Source organism: Salvelinus namaycush, chromosome 17 (genome assembly GCF_016432855.1).
Source record: "Salvelinus namaycush isolate Seneca chromosome 17, SaNama_1.0, whole genome shotgun sequence".
Lineage (NCBI taxonomy): Eukaryota > Metazoa > Chordata > Actinopteri > Salmoniformes > Salmonidae > Salvelinus > Salvelinus namaycush.
The window spans coordinates 3,890,717-3,918,573 of record NC_052323.1 but is presented as its reverse complement, the minus strand read 5'-3'; the positions used below and the strand labels follow the sequence as shown (position 1 = coordinate 3,918,573).

Genomic DNA, 27,857 nt, shown 5'->3' with positions numbered 1-27,857 from the left:
CTTGGGCTGCCTGTGTAAACGCAGCCTTAGTGTCAAAGAATGGGCTGATTATTTGAATAATATAGGAAAAAACAGGGCACACACTTTTGAGTTCAATATGTGTTGAATGTGGGCAATCAAGACACATAGCCAATACAATTAAGTGGTATCTCAAGCCAATCGTCAAACAGAAGCCAATAGAGTCAAGTGTTAATTAATTGTAATTGGCAGAGAGTATCAAGTGCAGCCCATTGCCGCTCCATAACGCATCATCATACAGCGCCATCATTGCACATAATCAAAAAACGCCTCAGTCATTTCCTCCACAAAGGTAGAGCAGGGCCTTTCCGTAGTCCCCAGCGGTGTCGTCCTGTGAATGAGTAAACAAATAAACACAAACTGGCATTTAAGATACATTCAGTACTTTCAGACAGACGAGCAGCCTATGGGTTTACATAGGCCCGAATACTCAGTTAGTACAACTGATGTACAACACATTCAACAGACAGCTTTGTCATACAACAGAGAGTTGATCTACAAAACCATTGTGCAGTGTCTTCACATCGGTTGTGTAAATCCGTTGGATGTTGTGTCAAATGGGTTGTACATCAGATGTACAAATGAGGGGACTGGCATTATGCACTTTGTCAACCTGACGCAAGTCAGAGCAGGAAGGCTGCTCATCATTACCAAGGCAGAGAGCATGTTATGTCGAGTCATGTGTTGAGAGCACTGCAATACTGACAGAGTTGACAGTGTCATAAATGGATGATGTAGGCTGTAGATTGCGAGGTTGGAAATAAGGACACATGACAGGAGGTTGCACGTATGTACTGGTCCTATCCATTTGGAATTACACCAGTCTAGTACGCCCTCTGTGATATCTGACATGTCCCATGTCAATGGGGTTGAAACCGAATATGGTATTCTTCCTATCCAGATACGGATGAGCTAAAGACCTAGGAGGATACTCAAGAGAGAAACAGTTTGTCACAATAGCCAACTCGCTACATTATTTTTGGATCGTGTGGCTGGGGCAGGTGGAATAATGGACCTGTTACTCAGGTGACTTCACAGTGTATTGGTGTGTGACAAAAAATGTATCGAATGAATCTAGTGGCACTGGAGAGGTGGTAGCTGGGTATAGAGGTAGATTATTAGGGTTAGTCATCTGGGATGAAGGTGAGACTAGTGCATTGTACCTGGTTAAAGGAGAGACTAGTCCACTGTACCTGAATGGTTAGCTCATTGTACCTGAATAGTTATAAGGGAGACTAGCCTTTTGTACCAGAATGGATAGAGGAGAGACTAGCCCATTGTACCTGAATAAATAAAAGGGAGACTCGCCTTTTGTACCAGAATGGATAGAGGAGAGATTTGCCCCCTGTACCTGAATGGTGTTGTAGAGCGAGGCCCCATACATCTTCTTAAAGCAGGCTCTGATGTCCAGCATGTCTGTCTCACTCCTGGACACCATGATTCTCATCAGAGTCTGGTCATCAGTGCCAGCGCGCTAACAATAAACAATAGACATCACAATTACAAATGCCTAAACCTAAACTACTGAATAACTTCTGGAGATATGCGATGGCAATTCAAACTTTCTCGCAAATCGTCCACACAATGATTGATAACAAACACAAAGAGCATACCCTCATAGACCCATTGAGAGACTCCGCAAAGTAGGCTGGGACACTCTTAGCACACTTCACTATGGAAAAGAAAGATGGCATTCCCAAATGATTAATTAATGTTTCAATATAATGCATGCATGCAACATGTACAGTATGTACTGTTTTTTTGGTTTGATTTATCAAAGTGCAATAGAGAAATCCCAGTCTTTAAGTGTGTTATATTTCAGTTTTGTATCTTTATCTTCTTTTTTTACCTTTTTTTTTTTTTTACCTTGCTGTGTCTTGCTTATCATCATTGTAAAGTCTTACCAACAGCCAGCATTAAGTTCTCCAGGTTTCCAGTAGTCTCGCCCTCAATGCTGTCCTCAATATCATTGCCAGACAGCTTCTTGTAGGCCTCAAACACTTCAAATGAAAAAAGAGAAAAAAATACAAATGAGAATGTGATGTTATTTGATGTTACAATAAAAGTGCAGAATGCCATTCTGTTTTTATGATTGAACAAAATGGCCGTAATCGCTAATTTACACCGTGGAAATAAAACATCTAGAATCCCAGAGCCGATTAAAGAGCAAGCACTAAAAATTAAAGCTTGCACTTGGGAGGCATTTAAAAACACACACACACACCTAGGCGAAGGTGTTCATGGCTCCTGTTGCCCAGGATGTTGATGAATTTCTCCACGTCTGTGCCAACCTTCCCCTCGCCAGCAGCAAACAGTTCCTGAAACATATACCGGTCACTGGATTTAACAGAATATTATAAGGCCATAGTCAATGGAGTGGATGACAAAAGGCAAAATGAACCTTCAGGGGACCTATATTATACATGCATGTGTCATTAGTAAATGTACTGTAGCCTACAATACTGATCCAAGTATGGAAACTCAAAACCTACAAAAACAATAGTAGCTTTAAGGACAGAGTTTTCCTTTCCAGTTAGCAAATGTCCTAAATAAATGTTTAATGTCGATAATTTATCAGAGAGCAATGTGATACTGTCTTGAAGCTTGTTTGTCCTTTAGGCCTATGGTAATAGTTTGAAGACATATCCTGAGCATGTTAACATTTGAGCGCTGAAGACAAAATGTCATTATGTCTTGCGCTATAGCATATCACTTAGCGAGCACCCACCAACCCACACATAGGGTTACGTTACCTTTGCGTCTTTCTCAATTGTGTCTTCATCCACCCCTTCGTCTCTGCTCCCCTACAACAATGAAAAAACAGAGGAGCAAAGAGGAAGAAAGAACAAAGGCAGAAGGTCAGTGCGTCATGGGAGAAGAGCCATGTCTACCCTTTCGTCACCTAATTTTGCTGAGTGTCTCCCAACCTGGCAACCTGATGGGTTAGTTTACCAGACAATGATATGCAGTATGCGTCACTCCCTCCTCCTTCCTCACTCTATGCCCACCTCAACTTAACCACTCATGACTTTGTAATGACATCACCAAAGCACTCTCATTATTAGAAGGAAATACCTCTCTCGTCCCTTTGTGTCATCCCTCCTTCTCCCTTTGTTTACCTGCAGAAGGATCACTAGAAGCTTTTGGAAGTGGCCCGAGGTGTCACCAGTGATATCTTTCTCCAGCTTGCCACCGCACTCTGAGAAAGATGAGAAGAGAGAGAAGGGAAGGGCAGAAGATTGCTTACACTTATCTCTGACAATAGTCGCCAATGGCAGAAATCGACTCAGATTGGTCGTGCTCTGTTTAGCCGAAAGTCTCCGCCAGGGGGATTTGATTAGAAGGGTAACAGATGGATCAGGCTTCTCCAGTGTTCAACTCAGATGGCCAGTGTGGCTCTTATCCTTGGCCTATTGTGCCTGGTTCCAGAACGGTTTGTGCTGTGACAATGGTGTGATAATGACCATAGGAGTTGGCAAGGCAAATTGTAAATGGATGCAAAAAGATTTACAGCACTCTTACAAAAAAATAACATGAACAAAAACACGTGAGAAAAATGCAAACCAGCAATTGGATGCAGGGTGCAATGTTGCTGGAATGAACGTGCAAAACTTTATTGAATTGCATTATCATAAATTATGTTTTACTGAAAACAATTATTTTGCATCCATTTACAATTAATTGAAAGAGTTTCACTCAAAAACATTATATATCCATTTTCAGAAATGTTGGTCAATTAGCTAGTACTGTTTAAAACTTCTTCAGGATTCGTGGGTCCCCTGCGGGACGGTTGAGCTAACTTAGGCTAATGCAATTAGCATGAGGTTGTAAGGTACAAGAACATTTCCCGGGACATAGACATATCTGATATGGGCAGAAAGCTTAAATTCTTGTTAATCGAACTGCACTGTCCAATTTACAGTAGCTATTACAGTGAAATAATACCATGCTATTGTTTGAGGAGAGTGCACAGTTTTGAACATGAAAAGGTATTAATAAACAAATTCTAGAATAAGAATGAGTGGAAAAGACAGACATTCAGATTCAAAGCAAGGTTCCACAATATGTGGACGACCGGTGGCCATATTGCATTCTGGGAGACAATCTGTCTCTGCTTTAGCTTAAGCCAATTTGTCAAATTTCTGGAAAAGTACTGATCCAGCATTTGAAAGCAGAAACATTATGGTATCAAGGTTATGCAGATGGTTGTCAAATGTGGAATGTGTCACTATATTTGTTGGACCGTGAAAACATCATGCGGATTGTGTTCAGCCCAACTTCTCTCCACTGTTGACTAAACATGGTTACGGATGTTTTTATGGATGATACTGCGACACTCATAAAAGGTGTTATGAATGCCTATTTATACCATCAGCTTAAGTGCTACCTGTTTTCCTTGTGGAGCCTCTCTCACCTTTCTCGCAGATGAAGAATGAATAGGTTATGAATGTTTCATGATACATTCAACCGCTCACCTTTCTTGTAGACTTTGACGATGTCTTTAATCTGGGCGCAGGTCTTGGACGCCAGGATCTCAATTAGCACGTCGTCATCAGTCCCCGCTCCCTGGGGAAGAACAGTCAGAGACCGTCAGAAAAGGCCACTCAATACTCAATAACTGGCTAACCATTATGTAACAACCAGCTAGCAAGCGCTTTTATTGATTTCAGTACATGTGGACATGGTTAAAAAAGTGCAAGATTAAAAAAGAAATGCCGGTACATGATATAAGCTGCTCCACATGCTTAATTTTCATGCTCTTCAATGCCTTCAGAAAGTATTTAAACCCCTTGACTTTTTTTACATTTTGCTGTTACTGCCTGAATTTAAAATGGATTAAATAGAGATTTTGTTTCACTGGCCTACACACAATACCCCATAATGTCAAAGTGGAAGTATGTTTTTTAGATTTTTTTAAAACAAATTAATTACAAATGAAGAGCTGAAATGTGTCAATAAGTATTCAACCCCTTTGTTATGGCAAGCCTAAACAAGTTCAGGTGTAAAAATGTGCTTAACAAGTCATATAATAAGTTGCATGGACTCTGTGTGAAATAACAGTGTTTAACATTATTTATTAATAATCAGAAGTTTACATTCACCTTAGCCAAATACATTTAAACTCAATTTTTCACAATTCCTGACATTTAATCCTGGTAAAAATTCCCTGTCTTAGCTCAGTTAGGATCACCACTTTATTATAAGAATGTGAAATGTCAGAATAATAGTAGAGAGAATAATCTATTTCAGCTTTCATTTCTTTCATCACATTCCCAGTGCGTCAGAAGTTTACGTACACTCAATTAGTATTTGATAGCATTGCCTTTAAATTGTTTTTAACTTGGGTCAAACGTTTCGGGTAGCCTTCCACAAGCTTCTCACAATAAGTTGGGTGAATTTTGGCCCATTCCTCCTGACAGAGCTGGTGTAACCAAGTCAGGTTTGTAGGCCTCCTTGCTCGCACACGCTTTTTCAGTTCTGAGGTCAGGGCTTTGTGATGGCCACTCCAATACCTTGACTTTGTTGTCCTTAAGCCATTTTGGAAGTACGCTTGGGGTCATTGTCCATTTGGAAGACCCATTTGCGACCAAGCTTTAACTTCCTGGCTGATGTCTTGAGATGTTGCTTCAATATATCCACCAAAATGTCCATCCTCATGATGCCATCTATTTTGTGAAGTGCACCAGTCCCTCCTGCAGCAAAGCACCCCCACAGCATGATGCTGCCACCCCCGTGCTTCACGGTTGGGATGGTGTTCTTTGGCTTGCAAGCCTCCCCCTTTTTCCTCCAAACATAACGATGGTCATTATGGCCAAACAGTTCTATTTTTGTTTCATCAGACCAGAGGACATTTCTCCAAAAAGTACGATCTTTGTCCCCATGTGCAGTTGCAAACCATAGTCTGGTTTTTTTATGGCGGTATTGGAGCAGTGGCTTCTTCCTTGCTGAGCGGCCTTTCAGGTTATGTCGATAGAGGACTCGTTTTACTGTGGATATAGATACTTTTGTACCTGTTTCCTCCAGCATTCCTCCAGCAAGGTCCCTTGCTGTTGTTCTGGGATTGACACTTCTCGCACCAAATTACGTTAATCTCTAGGAGACAGAGAGCGTCTCCTTCCTGAGCGGTATGACGGCTGCGTGGTCCCATGGTGTTTATACTTGCATACTATTGTTTGTACAGATGAATATGGTACCTTCAGGTGTTTGGGAATTGCTCCCAAGAATGAACCAGACTTGTGGAGGTCTACAATTTTTTTCTGAGGTCTTGGCTTATTTCTTTTGATTTTCCCATGATGTCAAGCAAAGAGGCACTGAGTTTAAGGTAAGCCTTGAAATACATCCACAGGTACACCTCCAATTGACTCAAATGATGTCAATTAGCCTATCAGAAGCTTCTAAAACCATGACATAATTTTCTGGAATTTTCCAAGCTGTTTAAAGGCACAGTCAACTTAGTGTATGTAAACTTCTGACCCACTGGAATTGTGATACAGTGAATTATAAGTGAAATAATCTGTCTGTAAACAATTGTTGGAAAAATGACTTGTGTCATGTACAAAGTAGATGTCCTAACTGACTTGCCAAAACTATAGTTCGTTAACAAGAAATTTGTGGAGTGGTTGAAAAACTAGTTTTAATGACTCAAACCTAAGTGTATGTAAACTTCCGACTTCAACTGTATATTGCATGTCTGACTGCACAATACATGACTTATTCTTGGAGCCATTACCAAACATAGACTATGCATTGCTGTACTTTACCTTGAGTGCTTTGTGGAGTTGAGAGGCGTCATAGGAAATGGGAGGCGTCATCAACGCCACAACGAGCGTCTCGAACAAGCCTCCCAGCTCCGACTTTAAAGCACTCACAAGATCCTGTAGAAAAATAAAGACAATATTAAGATAACTTACACAATAGAAGGGTTTTTCTCTTTTAAATAAGAAATATCTGAACAAATAGAGCCACAATTGCTTACTCAATCGGTACATTTTAATTATTCACAAGGTCCTGAGGAAAAAATGTACTTTGAACAATGGAAAAGTGTTTGTTTTGGACCTTTACAGTTTTTATATATATATCTAGGATTTACAGAGCCAAATTCATTATCTCGATCAATACATTTAAATGATGAACTATTTTGATGATTCATATTCTGATAACTTTGACAATGAAGGAAGCGCCGGCTTTGGATTTTTTTTAAGTAATAGGAAAATCTTTGAATAAAAGAGCAGAAGTCCTTAACTCAATCAATACATTTGAATGATGAACGGATGTTTTGCGAACTTGTGCACACGGAATTGTAAGCTAACATTTGGCTTATGAGAGAGAGTTACATTTATTAGTGTTGACTCTAAAATACATCAGTTAAGTCACCCCTAAGACGTGTACTGGAGAGAGAGAGTTATCAGGGACCCTGTTAACTAAATATATTTTTGGCTTTCCTCTTGTGATAAGGCATCAGCCACCCCAGCACATTACTCACAGAAGTGTATGTCGGGAATGTATTTTTATTAGCTGTTTATCATAGATGTGGGCTTTTTTTGGTAATGATCTGAACAGGCAGGGGACAGAGAGATAGAGAGAGGAGAGAAAGAGAGAGGAGAGAAAGAGAAATAGAGAGACAGAGACAGAGAGAGAGAGAAAGAGAGAGAGAAAGAGAGCGAGAGAGAGAGGGAGGGAAATGAATAAAGAACAACATGAAAGGGAGATTGAAAAGGAAAAAGAAGAGGGGGAGGAGGGAGGTGTGGGGAGGGAGAGATTGTGAGTGGTGGGTGGGTAGCTGGGTAGCTGGGTGGGTGGCAGGTAGAGAAACTTATGGCATGCATGGGTGTATAATATTTCAGAACCCTCATGAGGGCCAACTGTATATTCTAGGCATTGGACAGATGCTATTCATCACAGATAAGTCAAACAACCTCTTGGAGCCCCTGGGCTGCTAGCTACGTGACATCTGCGCAATTGCTATACAGTCACGCCAATCTGCCCGTACTAATGAACACCAAATCTGAGAGTAACAGTAAAGCATTTTGGCAGTATGTGGATGGAATACTCTTCTCCTTTGTAGTAACATTTGAACATATAGTGTACTGTAACTGCCCTTACAAAAAAACATGAAAAAAAGAATGTGAAAAAAAATACATAAAAATAAATGTGGTTTTCAGACACGTGTCAACACACATGTGAACACAAAACATGTGAACAAATGTCACCTACAATAAAAAATAAAAAAAATGTTGCAAAGCTGGTTGAGAGAATGCCAGAGTGTGCAAAGCTGTCATCAAGGCAAAGGGTGGCTACTTTGAAGAATCTCAAATATAAAATATATTTGGATTTGTTAACCCTGTGGCGCTAGGCTAGGCTATGCTAGTCAGCGTTTCTGATGACAGTTATCCCGGATCCGGGATGGGTGGTCCAGAGAGGCTTTTTGGTTGTATTTGATAGTTTTGATGTCTTCACTATTATTCTACAATGTAGAAAATAGTCAAAATAAAGAAAAGTATCCAAACTTTGTGTCCAAACTTTTGACTGTTATGTAAATGTGAATACATTTTTTATTGATACATTTGCAAAACAAAAAAAATCCCAAAACCAATTTTTGCTTTATCATTATGGTGTATTTTGTGTAGATTGATGAGGGAAAAACATTTTTTAATCAATTTTAGAATAAGGCTGTAATCTAACAAAATGTTGACAAAAAAAGTCAAGGGGTCTGAATACTTTCCGAAGGCACTGAATGTGGTTCTCAGGACACGTTTGAAGTTTCACATGTGTGTTTTTTCACGTTTATGTCTCACCATTTCCAGCTACATCTGGTCTTCCATTCAGTGACCGACCAGGACCGGGCCTGCTAAGCTTCAGAGGAAAACCAGCAGTGGGATACAGGGTGCTATGTTGCTGGAAAAACTTGTGCCAAAACTTGCAACTGGAAAAAAGGCAGCGAAAGCAAAGGCCATGGTAATCAAAGACAGAGAGAATTGCAGGAAAGAGGGAGGTGCTTTATTTAATCACGTTATCATGTATATTTTTTACTTTCAAATTTTTTTGGCGTCAATTTACAATTCATTTTCTCCTTGCATTTCAAAATGATTTCCTTGCAACATTTTGTTTTGCTATCAATATTTGTGGGTTTATGTTTTGCTTTCAATACCGTTATTTTTGTTTAAAATACAACGAAAATGATATTAATGGCAAAAAGTAACTCACTCACTAGAGGATTGGACCATATAATAACACTATTACTATATTACACTATTAATCCCCACCACAGTTTCAGTAAAAAGCTGAGGGATGGGGCTGGAGAAATGCAATTACTCTCAAATCCATAGACCACGTAATGGGTGTAAGGAGTGGCCATCCATGACATCAAAATGATAGTTTTTGCCATGTTTTTAGGCTTTGTTTACAAACATTGGAGTAAAACAAGCTTATATTTCGGGTTCTGATGCGGTACAACAGTTGAACTAAGCTTATGAGGCATTTATACGTTATATTCTTCAATAATCAATGGGTTTATATAATTCATTTAGAAGTCCAAAAATTGGTGTAGCAACTAAGGACCCCCCCTTTAACCAGGCAGTGATCTTCATACAGCAGAACTATGTCGCCACTTGAGCGTGATCCGTTAACCCCCCCAAAAAATATCCTGTCCACTGTTCCATGAATGTCCTGCAAAATGATTTCCTTGTCCCTCATTGGGCTTTTTAGAATTCCACCGGTGGAAACTTTGCTACTGCAAAATGCTAAACATTGCTACTGCAACATGCTAAAACCATCTTTACATGTGAGGAGAATAACATTATTTCAACCCCACATGGGAATCTGCAAATCCACAAGTGAACGTGAATTTTTTTTTTTTTTTTTTTTTTTATACATGTGAAACTGCAAATTTTGCAGTGGTGTTAACATGTTAACTGTAAATGTAATGTGAAAATATGGTGTCAAGTGTTAAATTTAAGCTCAACATGTGAAAACAACCATTTCACATGTACAAATTTGACATGTGTTTTTGTTGTAAGGGTATACATGAGCTCATCTAATTGTTTTCCATTAGGTAGACCAGCTTTTTTTGGCTGATGAATGATGAGGTTGGTGACAACGTCACAACAGTGTTGGTGACATGATCTGTAGGCATCAATCAGACGATACGTGTCGCCTGTCATCGGCTTCCTGTCTCACCTTTCCGTGGGCCTTCTTGTACGCCGCCTTGATTTCCTGCCGTTGATTGTTGCTGCGCGATGTCAGGAGCATGAGAATGGTGTCCTCATCGGTGCCTGTCAAACATGATGGAAAACATACAGTAATTGATCTTAAATCAGTGACATGAGAACATGCCTTGATAATTAATTGCAGAACTCAATAAAACAAGGCCACCATTAACAGTATGGAATAACTCTTGTAAGTAACCACATTGTCCATTATATTGGTGTAGCGCACCAAGTAAGGAAATGAAGTCTGTGTTTTCAACGATAAAGGGATGATTCACCCAAAAAATGTACGTTTGTCAGTTATTTCCATGCCCCAAAAGGTGGTCTAGCGTCGAGCTGAGTCTACATTCCATAAATAGATTGTGGTTTAAATGGCAGCAAGCATTTATGGCAGCGATGTGTCTTTTGGGCTTAAGGCCATCAAATGCACCATAACACTGGAACAATTGGTTTATGTACTGCTGTGATGAATTCCAGGTCATTACAGAGGGAAACGAAGTTCAAAGGTCAAATAGGCTAAACTAATCCAAATAGAAATTTTAAAAAATCTCCGTATCATGCTGGAGCTGAACACTGCCTTTGAAGCTCTAGAATATAGATTAGCAATCCTCGCTTTAGATGGATAGAGTAAGAAGTTCCATAAAAACATGACATTACAGTTGCATTATCCCGGGGAATTGTAGGGGAATAAAGTCTTGCATGAGATATTTAAGTACAGGTAGTTATAGTACTAGCCTGCACACCAAGCTAATGCAGTTTTTCTAAGCAAAAAAAACAGTAATTAAGAAGTAAATACTCTGTAAATACTGCTTGTTACTAGTTTATTACAGTGTAATTACAAATTTTGCAGTTTCTCTGGTAGAGTTTATATCTGGTCATATGTGGCTCAGTTGGTAAGAGTGTGGAGCTAGAAACGGCAGGTTTATGAGTTCAATTGCCACTGAGGCCACATAGTAAAATGTATGCCCTCACTATACGGGGCGGCAGCGTAGCCTAGTGGTTAGAGCATTGGACTAGTAACCGAAAAGTTGCAAGATCAAATCCCCGAGCTGACAAGGTACAAAATCTGTCGTTCTGCCCCTGAACAAGGCACTGTTCCTAGGCCGTCATTGAAAATAAGAATTTGTTCTTAACTGAGTTGCCTAGTTAAATAAAAGTTTAAAAAATACTGTAAGTCACTTTAAAAAGTGTCTGCTAAATTGCATTTATTATTATATTTATAACATTAAGTGCATCTAACTCACCTATGCCTTTCATGGCCTTGTGCAGGAGCTCAGCATCCTGCTTGGCATTGAAGTTGACAAAGTCTTTCACACTGCCTCTGTAGGAATCCTGTGGGAAAGAAACAACAACTGATGAACATAGGGAACCGAATACAGAGTACATTCCCTGCATTTCCTAAATATGTGTTGTTGTGGGTCAGACATGGGAGAAAATCAAACTATAATCTAGCTAGCAAGTTTGGTTGCAGAAGCAAACACTTAACATCAGAAGGTGGAATATTGTGCAGCTGTGCGTCTCCGTGCTATCCTCCTGAACATACCAGTATGTTGTACTTGTTCACAAGGTTGTTCTCAATAGACACTTTGCAATACTTTATTTTGTCCCTTCCAGATGGTTGGGCTACTGTAACCTAGTCTGTGTTAATCTACATATATGTTAACCATCATTGCTAATTCAGAACTAAACACATACTGTACAAGCTCACATTGACAGGCCTACGTCATGTAGAGTCATAATTCTCTCAATTGTACTTGGTTTCCATCTCTGAGGAAAATATAATTGGAGGAGAAAGCAATATCACATCTCTTTCGGCCTCTGCCTCAGTCGGATGCCAGCGAAGGTTTAGAAAACTCACTTCCCACAATTTGCTTTGTTGTGCATCTCTTTGCATCTCTTTGTCTACTTAACAAGATCATACTGGTATGTGCTGATCAACAAAAATCGACTGAATGTCCGATTCTGCTACATATTGAGATTGCAGCTGGTTGGCTATGTTCAGCTAATGGTTGACATGTTAGCCATTATCCGTTGGTGAAGCATTATCAAATCAAATCAAATTTTATTGTTCACATGCACACGGTTAGCAGATGTTATTGCGAGTGTAGCGAAATGCTTGTGCTTCTAGTTCCGACAGTGCAGTCGTATCTAACAAGTAATCTAACAATTCCACAACAAATCAAATCGTATTTGTCACATGCACCGAATACAACAGGTGTAGACCTTACAGTAAAATGCTTACTTACTGTACAAGCCCTTAACCAACAATTAAGTTAAGAAAAATACCTTAAAAAAAAAGAAATAAAGGTAACAAATAATTAAAGGGCAACAGTAAAATAACAATAGCGAGGCTATATACAGGGTGTGCGGGGGCACCAACTACCTAATTATAGGTCAAATTAAAGGCTATCAAGCACAAGGTACTCAATTCTTTAATCATTAAAGATACTGATATTAGAGAGCAACTGGAATTACATGACATGGGGTGAATAGATATAGTGGGTGAGGGGTGAAGACTACATCAGTGGCGGTTGGTGACTTAATATTTGAGGAGGATGATGGATTCATATTATTTTGAAGGAAAAAACAAACAAACGGAATGACGATCTTGATCTGATCATGACCTGAGCCACTCGCGTTTACATTCAAGTTCACATGGTTCCTAATAACCTGAAAAGGGTTTGAGAAATAATTATTTTAATTAGTAGAGTTACCAGGAGGCAGCAACCTGACTGAATACCACACCTAAGTTTAAAAAATATCCTCTAATAGTGAATGAACATTAAAAGGTTAATGTCTTAGGTTTTTCATTAACAATTAAAGATGTCTTCTGTTTCCTTGCAGGCATTGAAGTAATAATGTAAAGACAGACAGGCAATCTGCACAAACAGTAATCAACCAATACAAATAGGTCTACGGGACAATCCACTGTTAGATTGATGGCATTTGGCTGTATTTACTCAATGGTTGAAACCCATTTCTAGTCACACCAACCAAAAGAGACCATGTCTGTCTGTCTGTCTGTCTGTCTGTCTGTCTGTCTGTCTGTCTGTCTGTCTGTCTGTCTGTCTGTCTGTCTGTCTGTCTGTCTGTCTGTCTGTCTGTCTGTCTGTCTGTCTGTCTATTTCAAGTTTCCAACGCAGAGTGATTAGAGTCCTCTTAGATTTATGTGTGGGGATTACAAGTGCAGACGGAGGATGGACATTGCTACGCTGAGCTAGAGACCCATCAGTGAAGATTGCCTACCTAGACTACCTCAGGGATATTCAAGTCAGGTCTCCCCCAATGAAACCCTATTCTAGGTGGGTGGGCTTAGACCCACGCTATCCCTGTTACAATCCTTACGGTAATACAACACTATGCAAATTAACCACCATTATGAGGAAGTGGTGCATGGAAGTCAACCTCTGACTGTCTTTTTAATAATCTAATCAAGTTGTTAGAAATATTCATAACGAGCTGAAGAAGAGACTGGAATTGCAAATAAATTAAGAAACGAACCAGATTAAATTTGTTTCAATAAATGAGTGCTTGATGTCACAGCAGGGGAGCTGTTTGCTCTCATATTGCACTTTTAATGAGTACTTCTCCATAGTGAGTGAATAACTTGAAGTTTAAAATGAATACGTGGAAATGAAACGCTCTTAATTGGTAATAATACACTTGTTATGTTCTTAGCGTATTCTCCAGTTCACTATGTAGTTTGGATAATGATCCCATGTCAACCAGAACTGGTGCGGTCCATTTCACTGCTGTAATTGCAATGTTTTGAACTGACACAGCAGTAAACAAACAAAAAAACACTTACCATGAGATATAACTTGTTGATGAGACAATGTAGAATTGATCAAATCTGAAAAAGCAATTTTGCAAGCATCACATAAGTTGGTATATCATCATTTACAATGGCACTGAGAGTCACACTTCTAAAAGCATCAATTTACAACGACAAATGGTCTTTCGGATTTTGTAGAAAAACATGGAAATTCATAAGTAGAATTAATTAAGTGTAGGATATCAAATACACAAATATTTCTGTCGACATTAAATGCACTATTGATTTTCTGAAAACTCACAAAAACACTGCAGTATAAACCATATGAATAATAACAAGAACTTAAGGGTATCTTACCAAAGGTGTCTTGTTCTTTACCTCTGAGAACGGAAAGTGCAGTAAAGATTCAGTAACCTATGAAAATGTAAATGGGTATTGACACTCCTCTACTCCACGCTTCTTAATGCTCACTAAGCGCTCGACAACAACAGTGTGGGGAAGACCTAACTGAACTACTCCACTGTACAAATAAAGTATCCTATTTCAGCAGCTGTCAATCAAACGGGGGATCATGACCTAATGCATTCTGATGTTTTTACAGTGTAGTATATGGATGATACATTTACACATGAACAAGAGAGACTGTTGTAACAATGGACAGGGATCCAATAAAGAAATATTACATTTCAGCTTAGAATTTCCCTAAATAGCGTATAAATCGGGGATTTCAGACATCAGACACTTTATTTCACCCACATCCCAACTATCCTATTCCAGCCTTAGGTTCCATTTACTGGAATCCCATATCAGGTGGATTGAGGCTCTATACTCCAGCATTTTGGATTTGAGATCAAATGTTTTATGAGACGACAGTGCAGAATGTCACTTTTTATTTTAGAGTATTTTCATACCGGTATCTGTTTTACTGTTTAGAAATGAAAGCAGTTTATGTATTTAGTCCCCCCATTTGACAGTGTCATAAGTATTTGGACAAATTCACTTAAAGTGCGTTCAATTTAGTCAAAAGTTGAGTATTTAGTCCCATATTCCTAGCACGAAATGACTACATCAAGCTTGTGACTCTACACTCTTGTTGGATGCATTTGCAGGTTGTTTTGGTTGTGTTTTGGATTATGTTGTTCCAATTAGTAATGAATGGTAAATCATGTATTTTGTCATTTTGGAATCACTTTCATTTGAAATAAGAATTGAATGTGTTTCTAAACACTTCTACATTAATATGGATGCTACCATGGTTACGGAAAATCATGAATGAATAATCATTAGGCGAGAAAGTTACAGAGTCATAAACATCATATCCCCCCAAAAATGCTAACCTCCTCTGTTATTGGTGTTGGCGAGAGGTTAACATGTTTTGGGGGCCTGATCTTTGTGCATCTGTAACTTTCTAAATCATCATTATTCACAATTCATTCAAGATTATACGTAATCCTGGTAGCATCCACATTAATGTAGAAGTGTTCAGAAACAAATTATTTTTTACAATCAAAGTGACTCGAAAATGACAAGTGAATTTTGACCAAATACTCATGATACCTTCAAATGGGGGACTAAATACATAAAGTGCATTCATTTCTAAATGGTAAAACAGATACCGGTATGTATGAAAATACCCTCAAATAAAAGGTGACATTCTGTAATGTCGCCTCATTTAAAACAAAATGCTGGAGTCCAGAGCCATATCAAACATTTTAGCTTCGCTGTCTAAATACATTCAGGGGAGTGTACCTAAAACAACGTATCAACCACTTCCCTGCCTTGATAGGTTAAGTTTAGATAGTACGTATAAGCAAACCAGACCTGGGACAGATACAATTGATGTTGTTTTCCCGGCACAATGGAATAGTAATAAAACACAATAATACAAATATAATACGTACACCGAAAAGTGTAAACTCTGAGCTAAATCAAAAGCGGACACCTCAAATATTTTCTAGGATTTGAAAGTGACATACCGCTGCGCCACTCGAGAACCCACATAACCTGTTGAGGACAGAGGGCGCTGTTTTCACTTTGGGGGAAAATCGTGCCCAATTTAAACGGCCTCGTACTCAATTCTTGCTCGTACAATATGCATATTATTATTACTATTGGATAGAAAACACTCTCTAGTTTCTAAAACCGTTTGAATTATATCTGTGAGTAAAACAGAACTCCTTTTGCAGCAAACTTCCTGACAGGAAGTGGAAAATCTGAAATCGATGCACTGTTCTAGGGGCTGCCTATTAAAGTCCTTGATATTTATTAGTTTAGATGCACTTCATACGTCTTCCACTAGATGTCGACAAGCAGTGAGAGAAGAAATTGAGTGTGTAACTTGATCTGGGGTCGAATCATAGCTCTTGGCATGACGTGTCACCAGTTTCCTGTTTTCTGGAGAGCGCGAGAAGGGACCTGGATTTGCCTTCTGATAAGCTGTCGTTATGGACGACTAATATCTCCGCTTTGATTTTATTTGATACATGTGACAATATCATCGTAAAGTATGTTTTTTCAATATAGTTTAATCAGATTATTGAAATTTTTTCGGGAGTTTTGCCGTGTTCCGTTCTCTTTGTTTGTCGACGATGGAGAGATTCGCGCCACTTGGCAAGTGTGCTTGCTAAATCGAGAGGGAAAAAGGCCGTTCTAAAACCAAACAACGATTGTTCCCGACAAAGGACCCCTTGTACAACATTCTGATGGAAGATCAGCAAAAGTAAGATCCATTTTATGATGCTATTTCATATATCTGTCGAACATGTTGTACTAGTCGTTGGCGCCCAGCTTTTGGGTACTCTCTCGCTATACCTAAGCTGGATGTCGTAATGAAGTTATTTTTAGAATTCTAACACGGCGATTGCATTAAGAACTAGTGTATCTATCATTTCCTATACAACATGTATTTTTTAGTTATGTTTATGAATAGTTATTTGGTCAGAATATGTGTGTCAGAAAAAGTGTCAGAAAAATATCCGGACGTTGTGGGAAAAAGATGCTACGTTAGCACAATGTTAGCACAATGTATAACCACTGATTTCACATTTTCGAACAAAACATAAGTGTATGTATAACCTGATGTTATAGGACTGTCATCTGATGAAGCTTATCAAGGTTAGTCAAAAATTATATATCTTGCTGGTTTATTCGCTATCGCTAACGTGCCTATTGCTATCGCTAACGTGCCTTGATGAATGAATGCGGTAGTGTGGTAGGCTATTGTAGTAAGCTAATATAATGCTATATTGTGTTTTCGCTGTAAAACACTTAAAAAATCGGAAATATTGGCTGGATTCACAAGATGTTTGTCTTTAATTTGCTGTACACCATCGATTTTTCAGAAATGTTTTATGATGAGTATTTAGGTATTTGACGTTGGTGTCTGTAATTATTCTGGCTGCTTTCGGTGCAATTTCTGATTGTAGCTGCAATGTAAACTATGATTTATACCTGAAATATGCAAATTTTTCGAACAAAACAGATTTATTGAATAACATGTTATAAGACTGTCATCTGATGAAGTTGTTTGTTGGTTAGTTTGGTTGGTTCTTGGTTAGTTAGGTTGGCTTTGTGCATGCTACCTGTGCTGTGAAAAATGTCTGTCCTTTTTTGTATTTGGTGGTGAGCTAACATAAATATATGTGGTGTTTTCGCTGTAAAACATTTTAAAAATCGGACATGTTGACTGGATTCACAAGATGTGTATCTTTCATTTGCTGTATTGGACTTGTTAATGTGTGAAAGTTAAATATTTCTAAAAAATATCTTTTGAATTTCGCGCTCTGCCTTTTCAGTGGAATGTGGGAGGAGTTCCGCTGGCGGAACGCCAGAGCCAGACAGGATAACATTGACTTGTTCAACATTCCTCCATCTCTCAAACAATGTATTTAGCCCAGATCTGAAGCGAACATGGCTCATACATATTATTTGTTTGAGAGATCGAGGAATGCTGAACAAGTCAATGTTATGTGGGCTCCCGAGTGGCTCAGCGGTCTAAGGCACTGCGCCTCAGTGCTAGAGGCGTCACTATAGACCCTAGTTTGATTCCAGGCCGTATCACAACCGCCCGTGATTGGGAGTCCCATAGTGCGGCGCACAATTGGCCCAGCGTCGTCCGGGTTAGGGTTTGGCCGGGGTAGGCCATCATTGTAAACAAGAAGTTGTTCTTAATTGACTTGCCTAGTTAAATAAAGGTTAAAAATACATTTTTTTAAATTAGGCAGTCTTCCCAATAGTTTCACTCGGCAACTTCAGTCACACTACAAAGTGTGGAATCAATGCAACCTACCCAGAGCAAATGTACAGATCTTAGTTTTTTGAAGTTTCATCTTGATCTTCGCTCCTGTCACATTGTATTTGGAAAGACAGAGCAAGTCAAGGTTACAATAGATCTCACCAATCTTCATACTGAGTCTGACTTTCATGTTCTATGATAAAAAAAAAGAAGCTTACAAACACAAACAGTTGCCTCCTCTTCACCAGCTTCCCTTATCTACACTCAACTCTGAAAGTAGCATGTTGACATGTGGGAGAGGCTGAGTGAGTAGTCTGTGATAGACGGAATGAGATCGTTGATAGGAGTGAGATCAGCAGATCACAAGAACAAGGTGTTTGTGTGCTATCTCTCCCATAGCCCCATTCCTGTCCTGAACACAGCAAACCTTAATGAAAATAAGCACTTGCGAGGAGACAGGAGCCCAGGTAACCATCTTCTCTTATCGAGTTATAGTGCACAGATCTCGGTTTCATCTTAGGGGTTTTGGAGTTGAGGCATGGCTAAACAAGCAAAGATACCAACACATACCAACAACAACATACAGTGAGAATCTTACACCACCAAAGACTTCACTCCATCTTCAACCGCGAGTCTGACTGTATGATAAAAACTGTGGTAAGACTTTATAATAACTTGAATGACATCAACTGTAATAATTTTATAATATAAGCAGAAATAAAATATTTACAGATAGTGTATGCTACATACTATTATCATATATTGAATTACTTCTAAAGTATTCATAAGCATTATAAGTGGTACATTTCATAAGCGTTTATGACATTGCTTTCAATTTATAATGCATTTATAATTGCTTATTTGTTTAAGTTATTAGGTGTGAAGTGTAACCTAGTTCCTCCTGTGATGGTTCTCCTGTTTCAAGTGGAAACATTTTAGACTTGTCTCCCTAGAGTGCCACATTTAGGCCTAAGAGTGCAGTGCTATGTATCCTCCTTCCTCTCGAGAATACTGCCACCAGTTGTTGGAGTTTGAAGTTTGCCCTGAGTTCGGACAGAGTTCACCCCTCTGCAGCAGCAGCTTTTCTTCCTCACTCTCGGTTTCAACAGCGAGTCGATATGGGAGGGATGATTATTTACAATCTCCACCTCAGTTAGGACAGAATGATATACATCCCACAGGACGGCTCACTTTCCAAGTGCTGATAGATGGACAATAAATTCAATTCATAAATCGAGGCGTCTGTTTCGGGTTCCGCCCGCCGCTCATTTGGTCCCAAACTCCTATACTCTGAGGAGGTGGCTGATAAAATGGAGAGGGATACATTTCCACGGATATTGAGAGGACTGTCTGGGAGCGCTTCTCAAATCAGATCACGAGATTTGGTTGGGTTGAAGTGACTTCCTTAAATACTTTTTGTCACATTGGGATGAATTGCAGTGTGAGGTTCTAGACGTGGGTGATAAAAGAAAAAAGATGCCTGTTTCTCAGGTTCTGAACTCACAGAGAAACCCAAGTGTTTATTATTAAGCTACTATAACCTCAGACTATGCAGGCCTGAGAATCAATAAAACATCTAAAGGGGCTAACATGTTTGCTATTAATAAATATACAATTATTTGTATTATTTTAAATGTCCAGTCATCACATTACGGATGGTATAAAGCTTATAGAAAGAAGTGGTAAGTTACCATAATTAATTAATTGCATTCATTAATCCATCCATCTATCCATTCACTTCAATTGACAGGGGCAGAATCCGTTACGATAACGAAGGCCCCGAGGCCATGGCGATGTAACGGCAGTCTAAGTCGTCCTCCTCCTCAGACGAGGAGAGGCGAAAAGGATCAGAGGACCAATACGCAGCGTGGTAATTTTCCATAATGAATTTAATCAACACAAAACAATACACTATACAAAATAACAAAAGAACATACCGTCACAGTCCTAGCTGGTGCAGAATACAAACACAGAGACAGGAAACAACCACCCACAATCCCCAACACAAAACAAGCCACCTATATATGATTCTCAATCAGGGACAACGATTGACAGCTGTCTCTGATTGAGAACCATATCAGGCTGAACATAGAAACAGACGAACTAGACACACAACATAGAATTCCCACCCAGCTCACGTCCTGACCAACACTAAACAAGCAAAACACATAAGAACTCTGGTCAGGACGTTACAGTACCCCCCCCCCCTGAGGTGCGGACTCCGAACGCACCCCTAAAACTCAAGGGGAGGGTCTGGGTGGGCATCTGTCCGCGGTGGCGGCTCCGGCGGTGGACGAGGACACCACTCCACCACTGTCTTTGTCCCCCTCCTTAGCGTCCTTTGAGTGGCGACCCTCGCCCACGACCTTGGCCTAAGAATCCTCCCCAAGGCCCCCACATGATTTAGGAGGTAGCTCAGGACAGAGAGGTAGCTCAGGACAGAGAGGTAGCTCAGGACAGAGAGGTAGCTCAGGACAGAGAGGCAGCTCCGGACAGAGAGGCAGCTCCGGACAGAGAGGCAGCTCCGGACTGAATGGCAGCTCCGGACTGAATGGCAGCTCCGGACCGAATGGCAGCTCCGGACCGAATGGCAGCTCCGGACCGAGTGGCAGCTCCGGACCGAGTGGCAGCTCCGGACCGGGTGGCAGCTCCGGACCGGGTGGCAGCTCCGGACCGGGTGGCAGCTCATGACTGGCGGGCAGCTCATGACTGGCGGGCAGCTCATGACTGGAGGGCAGCTCATGACTGGCGGGCAGCTCATGACTGGCGGGCAGCTCATGACTGGCGGGCAGCTCATGACTGGAGGGCAGCTCATGACTGGAGGGCAGCTCATGACTGGAGGGCAGCTCATGACTGGATGGCGTCTCTGGCAGCTCCTGACTGGCTGGCGTCTCTGGCAGCTCCTGACTGGCTGGCGGCTCTGGCAGCTCCTGACTGGCTGGCGGCTCTGGCAGCTCCTGACTGGCTGGCGGCTCTGGCAGCTCCTGACTGGCTGGCGGCTCTGGCAGCTCCTGACTGGCTGGCGGCTCTGGCAGCTCCTGACTGACGGACGGCTCTAGCGGCTCCTGACTGACGGACGGCTCTAATGGCTCGGGACAGACGGGCGGCTCTAATGGCTCGTGGCAGACGGATGGCTCAGATGGCGCTGGGCAGACGGATGGCTCAGATGGTGCTGGGCAGGCAGGCAGTGCAGGCAGCTCAGACGGCGCTGGGCAGACGAGCAGTGCAGGCGGCGTTGAGCAGACGAGCAGTGCAGGCAGTTCAGACGGCGCTGGACAGGCGAGCAGTGCAGGCGGCGTTGGGCAGACGGCCGACTCTGACCTGCTAAGGTGCACAGTAGGCCTGGTGCGTGGTGCCGGAACTGGTGGTACCGGACTGGAGACACGCACCTCAAGGCTAGTGCGGGGAGCAGGAACAGGGCCCACTGGACTCTCGATGCGCACTATAGGCCTGGTGCGTGGTACCGGCACTGGTGGTACCGGGCTGAGGGCACGCACCTCAGGGCGAGTGCGGGGAGAAGGAACAGTGCGTACAGGGCTCTGGAGACGCACAGGAGGCTTGGTGCGTGGTGCCGGAACTGGAGGTACTGGGCTGGAGACACGCACCACAGGGAGAGTGCGTGGAGGAGGAACAGGGCTCTGGAGACGCACTGGAAGCCTGGTGCGTGGTGTAGGCACTGGTGGTACTGAACTGGAGTGGGAAGGTAGCGCCGGATATACCGGACCGTGCAGGCGTACTGGCTGCCTTGAGCAATGAGCCTGCCCAACCTTACCTGGTTGCATGCTCTCCGTAGCCCGTCCAGTGTGGGGAGGTGGAATAACCTGCACTGGGCTGTGTTGGCGAACCGGGGACACCATGCGTAAGGCTGGTGCCATGTACACCGGCCCGAGGAGACGTACTGGAGGCCAGATATGTAGAGCCGGCTTCATGGCACTTGGCTCAATGCTCACTCTAGCCCGCCCAGTGCGGGGAGGTGGAATAACCCGCACCGGGCTATGCACCCGTACAGGAGACACCGTGCGCTCTTCCGCATAACACGGTGTCTGCCCGTACTCCTGCTCTCCACGGTAAGCATGGGAAGTGGGCGCAGGTTTCCTACCTGCCCTCGCCACACTACCCTTTAGCCCCCCCCCAAGAAATTTTTGGGGTTTCTTCACGGGCTTCCAGCCCCGCTTCCGTGCTGCCTCCTCAGACCACCGCTCCTGGGCTTTAGCTGCCTCCATCTCTTCCCGAGAGCGGCGATATTCTCCAACCTTAGCCCAGGGTCCTTCTCCGTTAAATATTTGCTCCCATGACCATTCCTCCTGGTACCGCTGCTGCTGTCGCTGCTGCCCGTTGCCACGCTGCTTGATCCTTGTTTGGTGGGTGGTTCTGTAACGGCAGTCTAAGTCGTCCTCCTCCTCAGACGAGGAGAGGCGAAAAGGATCAGAGGACCAATACGCAGCGTGGTAATTTTCCATAATGAATTTAATCAACACAAAACAATACACTATACAAAATAACAAAAGAACATACCGTCACAGTCCTAGCTGGTGCAGAATACAAACACAGAGACAGGAAACAACCACCCACAATCCCCAACACAAAACAAGCCACCTATATATGATTCTCAATCAGGGACAACGATTGACAGCTGTCTCTGATTGAGAACCATATCAGGCTGAACATAGAAACAGACGAACTAGACACACAACATAGAATTCCCACCCAGCTCACGTCCTGACCAACACTAAACAAGCAAAACACATAAGAACTCTGGTCAGGACGTTACAGGCGATCACAAGGTGGAGACAAGATAGGAGATGTAGACTCGCTAAAGGTCATACGTTGGTTTATTGAGCCCTGCAGATGACCAAGTGGTGACAGACGACATTAGTCAACCACTGAACGCCTCCGCCCACCAAAATACAGAAGAGAAAGAGAAATATGCTGCATGTCGCCTCCGCTGTGGGCTCACACACCGTCAGTCGGTGACATTGATGAATCATGATTCTACAGAACATACTGTAGTACCCAACAGGTCACATAATGAATTCTCATCATAGCCACGTGTCCTGTCCCTATGCCCAGTTTGAGTTCTTATCTCCAATTTTGTGTGGCTTGTTAGTGAAGTGGATGGACCCACTGTCACCAAGGAATTTGAACTGTTCAAATCCCTTGACTGTTACATTGTTTGACGTCAAAAGGTTCGGGAGTCTCTGGTTAGTTTAGGCACGTCATAGTTAAAGTAAACCCACTTGGGTTGTGTATGTGATGGGCAAGGTAGTATATGACACTCAAGGTTGTAGCTAAGATTAGCAGTTCAGCACATAGTAGCACATCCTTGACCTTATTAAACAAAGCTTTGTTGGTGAAAACGTGACACTTTTGTCTTGTTGATTAGAAGAAAAAAAATAGGACAAAAAAAATACTGCCATAATAGTTGGTAATTCAGAGAATAATGTTCTGTTTGTCAATGCCACATGTGAGTTTATTTTTGCTGAGGTAAACTGATGACAAAATCTGAATCCAAAAAGCGAATCTGAATCTAAACGTACAATGTCACAAATGAGGCTATAGTGCCTTGAAGAAGTTTTCGCCCCTTTCTGATTATCTTATTTTTGCATATTTTTTCAACTGAATGTTATCAGATCTTCAACCAAAACCTAATATTAGATAAAGGGAACCTGAGTGTACCAATACAAAATGGGATACTTATTTCATTTATTTAATAAACAAAAGACATACAACACTCATTGCCCCTGTGTGAAAAGGTAATAGCCCCTTTACACTCAATGACTGGTTGTGCCACCGTTAGCTGCAACACCTGCAACCAAGGCATAAGCGACATAAGCTTTTATTTCAAAATAATGTTTTGTCAGTCACTGACAGTCCCTCAATTAGCCATGTCAGCTAACAATTTTTAGATTACTCAAACCAGTTATCTAAAAACTTGTAGTAATCATGGCGGAATACTGACCTGGCACGCAGGGCACTTGCCCAGGGCCCTGACCGTCATTGACCCATGTCATCCAAAAAATAGACTCAAGTTTGCCAAAAAGCACCTGGATGATCGTCAAGACTCCTGAAAGAATGTTCTATGGACAGATTAGTTAAAAGTAGACCGAAAACCAAACACTGCATTCCGCAGTAAGAACCTCATACCAACAGTCAAGCATGGTGGTGGTAGTGTGATGGTTTGGGGATGCTTTGCTGCCTCAGGACCGGGATGACTTGCCATCATTGAAGGAACCATTAATTCTGCTCTGTATCATATAATTCTACAGGAGAATGTCAGGCTATCCATTCGTGAGTTTAAGCTGAAGCACAGCTGTATCATGCAGCAAGACAATGATCCAAAACACACAATCAAGTCTACATCAGAATGGCTGAAAAGCAACTCATTTAGGAAGCTGTGTGTATGCTTGTGTACGTGTGACACATTTTCTGTGTCATACACAAAAACCCACAAATATTGCTGAGTTAAAGCAGTTCTGCATGGAAGAGTGGGACAAACTTCCTCCACAGCGATGTGAGACTGATCAACAACCACAGGAAGCGTTTGGTTGCAGGTATTGCAGCTAAAAGGTGGCACAACCAGTTATTGAGTGTAAGGGGGCAATTACTTTTTCACACAGGGGCATTGGATGTTGCATAACTTAATTTAGTAGTTTCCTGCAGTCAGACCCAATCACCCTCTAGTGGCCTCATGGGTGGAATGTTATTAATATTTTTCATAATTAATCAACATCATAAAACACACTGAAAATCTGGTGTTTCTATGTCAAATGGTTTTGTTATATTTCAGTGTTGTGTGATGTATATAAAGTGTAATATTGGGATGCAAACTCAAAATTATATATATCTGACATGGTGTCTTCTTTGTTTAAGGCCATGACCATGTGTGTGAAGTGTATACTTTTGTTTCAAAGTAGATGTGTTTAAGATTACCAAGAAACACTCCGCGTGACCCAGATTTAGCGCACTGCAATATAAGTTCAAACAAATGAAATAAGTATCATATTTTTCACTCAAGTTCCCTTCATCTAATATTAAGTTTTGGTTGAAGATCTGATAACATCAGTGTGAAAAATAGGCAAAAATAGAGAAAATCAGAAAGGGGCAAATACTTTTTCACGCCACTGCATAACGGAGCCGAGTGAAGGATGCATTTTCTTGATGTTGTGAGCTACTTGAATGGTGGATTCAGCTATTGAAGGTTAATTAATCTTCAAGGTGAGGACATCATTGATAAGCTCTAAGCTCTAGAAAAGCAACAAATCTTCCCATTCATCACAACGCAGTGAACACACACACACCTACCCTGGCACCCCCACCCCCATGGACCGCTTCCTTACGATGCAAAACACAGGGCTTCTGAACAAGATGGGTTGGGAAATTACATATATACACGCCCAAGGCAGTAATACATTAAAGATATTACACTTTTCCCAGAGGGACTCATTCAGAAATTGGTTTGACATGGATGTGGGGTAGATTTATTAACTAAACAAATGACCAAGCTCATTGGAGACATTTCCTCAATACTAGCCAAACAAATCACCACTGAGATGAGAGGCGTGCAAATTGCCATCCTGAAAGCATCGCTTTAATCAGCATATCAAAATGCAGATTGGATCTTGCATGTGTTTTTCTCTTGGAAAGGCAGATTTTTTTAAGTGACTGTGGAAATGCATTCGAAAGATTAATAGAAGTAGGTTAATATGGGTTGTGTGTTTATGTGCGGTACAAATTGCATGAAAATATCATCAATATTTAATGCTGAGAGACTCCTGCTCTGTTGTGGCCAATCAATAGTATAATGAGTTACACTCTATACTGGCATAGATTGATTTGATACGACTTCAACATGCCTTGAAAAGAGAAAATAAACTTAAAGGTCTAGTTCACCCAAATCATATAATTTGTTCCCTTACTCTGTAATCAGGTTTGATAACAAACCATGCTTTGGTTTAGTTTCCCGGGCACTGTTTCCAAATGTGTGGCACAAATCCCATCCTAGTCCTAGTACCGATATTATAATTTTTAATGTCCAAATAATCCCAAAGTACTGAATCTCAACAGTCACTTATAGATATTATAGATGAAAAAAAATGCTAATATCGGTTCTATGACTTGAATGGGATTTGTGCTAAAACTTTAGCATTTGTAAACAGTGCCAAGGAAATAAAACCAAGCCATGGATTGCCGTCATACCTTGTCCAAAGACTGGTTTCCTTACTCTGTAATCAATGTGCCATTTTGTAATTTGGGTGATATCTTTTTAATATCAGAGTATATTCTCAGCAAATGTTACATTGTATGCACTCCTCAGAAAAGATCTACTGATACAATGGTGAATACATTGTTATGTACAATTTTAGGCACAATACATACATGGAAATAAGATGTATGCAATACATGAATAAAACAAGTATTGCCGAGTCACGGTCTCTGTCAATCACAACTAAGCAGTCCAAAGCACTGCTGTGGTCTCTATGATCCATTATTCAGTTGAGAGGAGAATAAGCAGTTTATAGCAGGTTATAGGCATGTTAAGCTCCATAGCGTATAGCTCCAGTGAGTCAACATGCTGTGAGGCACAATCCAACAAACTTCTGAAGAAGGCTTTATGGTAAGTGTTCTACAAACCATGAGGTACATTTCATTCAAACAGGTTCATAGAGAAAACAGTCTTTCCTTTCCACAAGCTGTGAGGGATAGTCCAACACGCTTTCTTTACGACAAAGGTCTACAGCAGGGTTCCCCAATAGGCGGGCCACGGGCCAAATTCGTCCTTCCAGTGATTTTATTTGGCCCAAGTTTTCTGAGCAAAGAATAAATACATATTTTACTATTATTAATCATTTCCATTCTTTGACATAAGACAGTAAAATCCCCAGGAAATGTCAAAGTGATTTTAATTGAGGAAATCTGTTCCCAAATATTACCACGCATAAATAGACAATGTGTGATCGTATCCAAGTTTGAAATGATTCTGATTGGAATTCTTGAATTCAATTTGCAGTGTACAAATTATTTATAACTATGTTCCAGCCCCCTCGACCATCCTCTCAAGGATAAATCGGTCCACGGCTGAATGTAATTGATACAGCATAGTCTGACACCTCTTGAAAAGAAAGGTATTTTACCCTTTCAGAAAAGACAGTATTTCCTTCCAACGGTGTCTTTGGCACAGTCCAATAGAATTCTTGATCTTCAAAATACAGTCTTTCCATTGAGCAAGCTGCGAGGCAAAGCCCAACATCCTTTCAGAAAAAAAACTGTATTTCCTTATAACAAGGTCTTTTTATGCACAGTCTAATACAAGTCTGGAGAAGACAGTCTTTCCATCCAACAAGATGGAGACACAGTCCAACAAAGTCAGCTCACTCTTATTCTTCTTTTACAGGACATAGTTTCCTCTCTGACCATGGCGAGGGTCTCTCAGAGAGCGCCCGGGCTGCAGACTAGATCCCACGGAGTTCCTCAGCTGCTTGAGGAGCATCCAAAGCAGGAGCCCCATGAGCAGGAGCAGTAGCAGCAACAGCCCCAGGTACACGCTCAGGTTCCAGCCCCAGCCCAAGGCTACGGGCAGCGAGGTGGACGCCACCAAGAACCTCCTCGGCGAAGGCATGGGTCAGCT

At 41.3% G+C, this 27,857-nt stretch overlaps 1 protein-coding gene across 1 annotated transcript; it reads right to left on the bottom strand.

The window, feature by feature from the left end:
* Positions 1-289: 289 nt before the first annotated feature.
* On the bottom strand, positions 290-27,848 carry LOC120061867 (annexin A5-like). Its single transcript, XM_039011647.1, has 12 exons — positions 27,644-27,848; positions 11,468-11,575; positions 10,195-10,289; positions 6,780-6,893; positions 4,494-4,584; positions 3,138-3,217; positions 2,772-2,822; positions 2,243-2,336; positions 1,923-2,018; positions 1,632-1,690; positions 1,370-1,492; positions 290-349 (listed from the first exon to the last, which is right to left on the bottom strand). Exons 1-12 carry the CDS (start codon positions 27,846-27,848, stop codon positions 290-292), a joined length of 1,176 nt encoding a protein of 391 aa, XP_038867575.1.
* Positions 27,849-27,857: the final 9 nt, after the last annotated feature.

Coding starts and splice junctions, on each gene's coding strand:
- LOC120061867 (XM_039011647.1), bottom strand. CDS start 27,848: ATGCCTTCGCCGAGGAGGTTCTTGGTGGCGTCCACCTCGCTGCCCGTA. Junction 3,218..4,493: donor CGTCAAAGTCTACAAGAAAG/GTGAGCGGTTGA, acceptor CATCTTTCTCAG/AGTGCGGTGGCAAGCTGGAG. Junction 2,337..2,771: donor CAATTGAGAAAGACGCAAAG/GTAACGTAACCC, acceptor TATATGTTTCAG/GAACTGTTTGCTGCTGGCGA.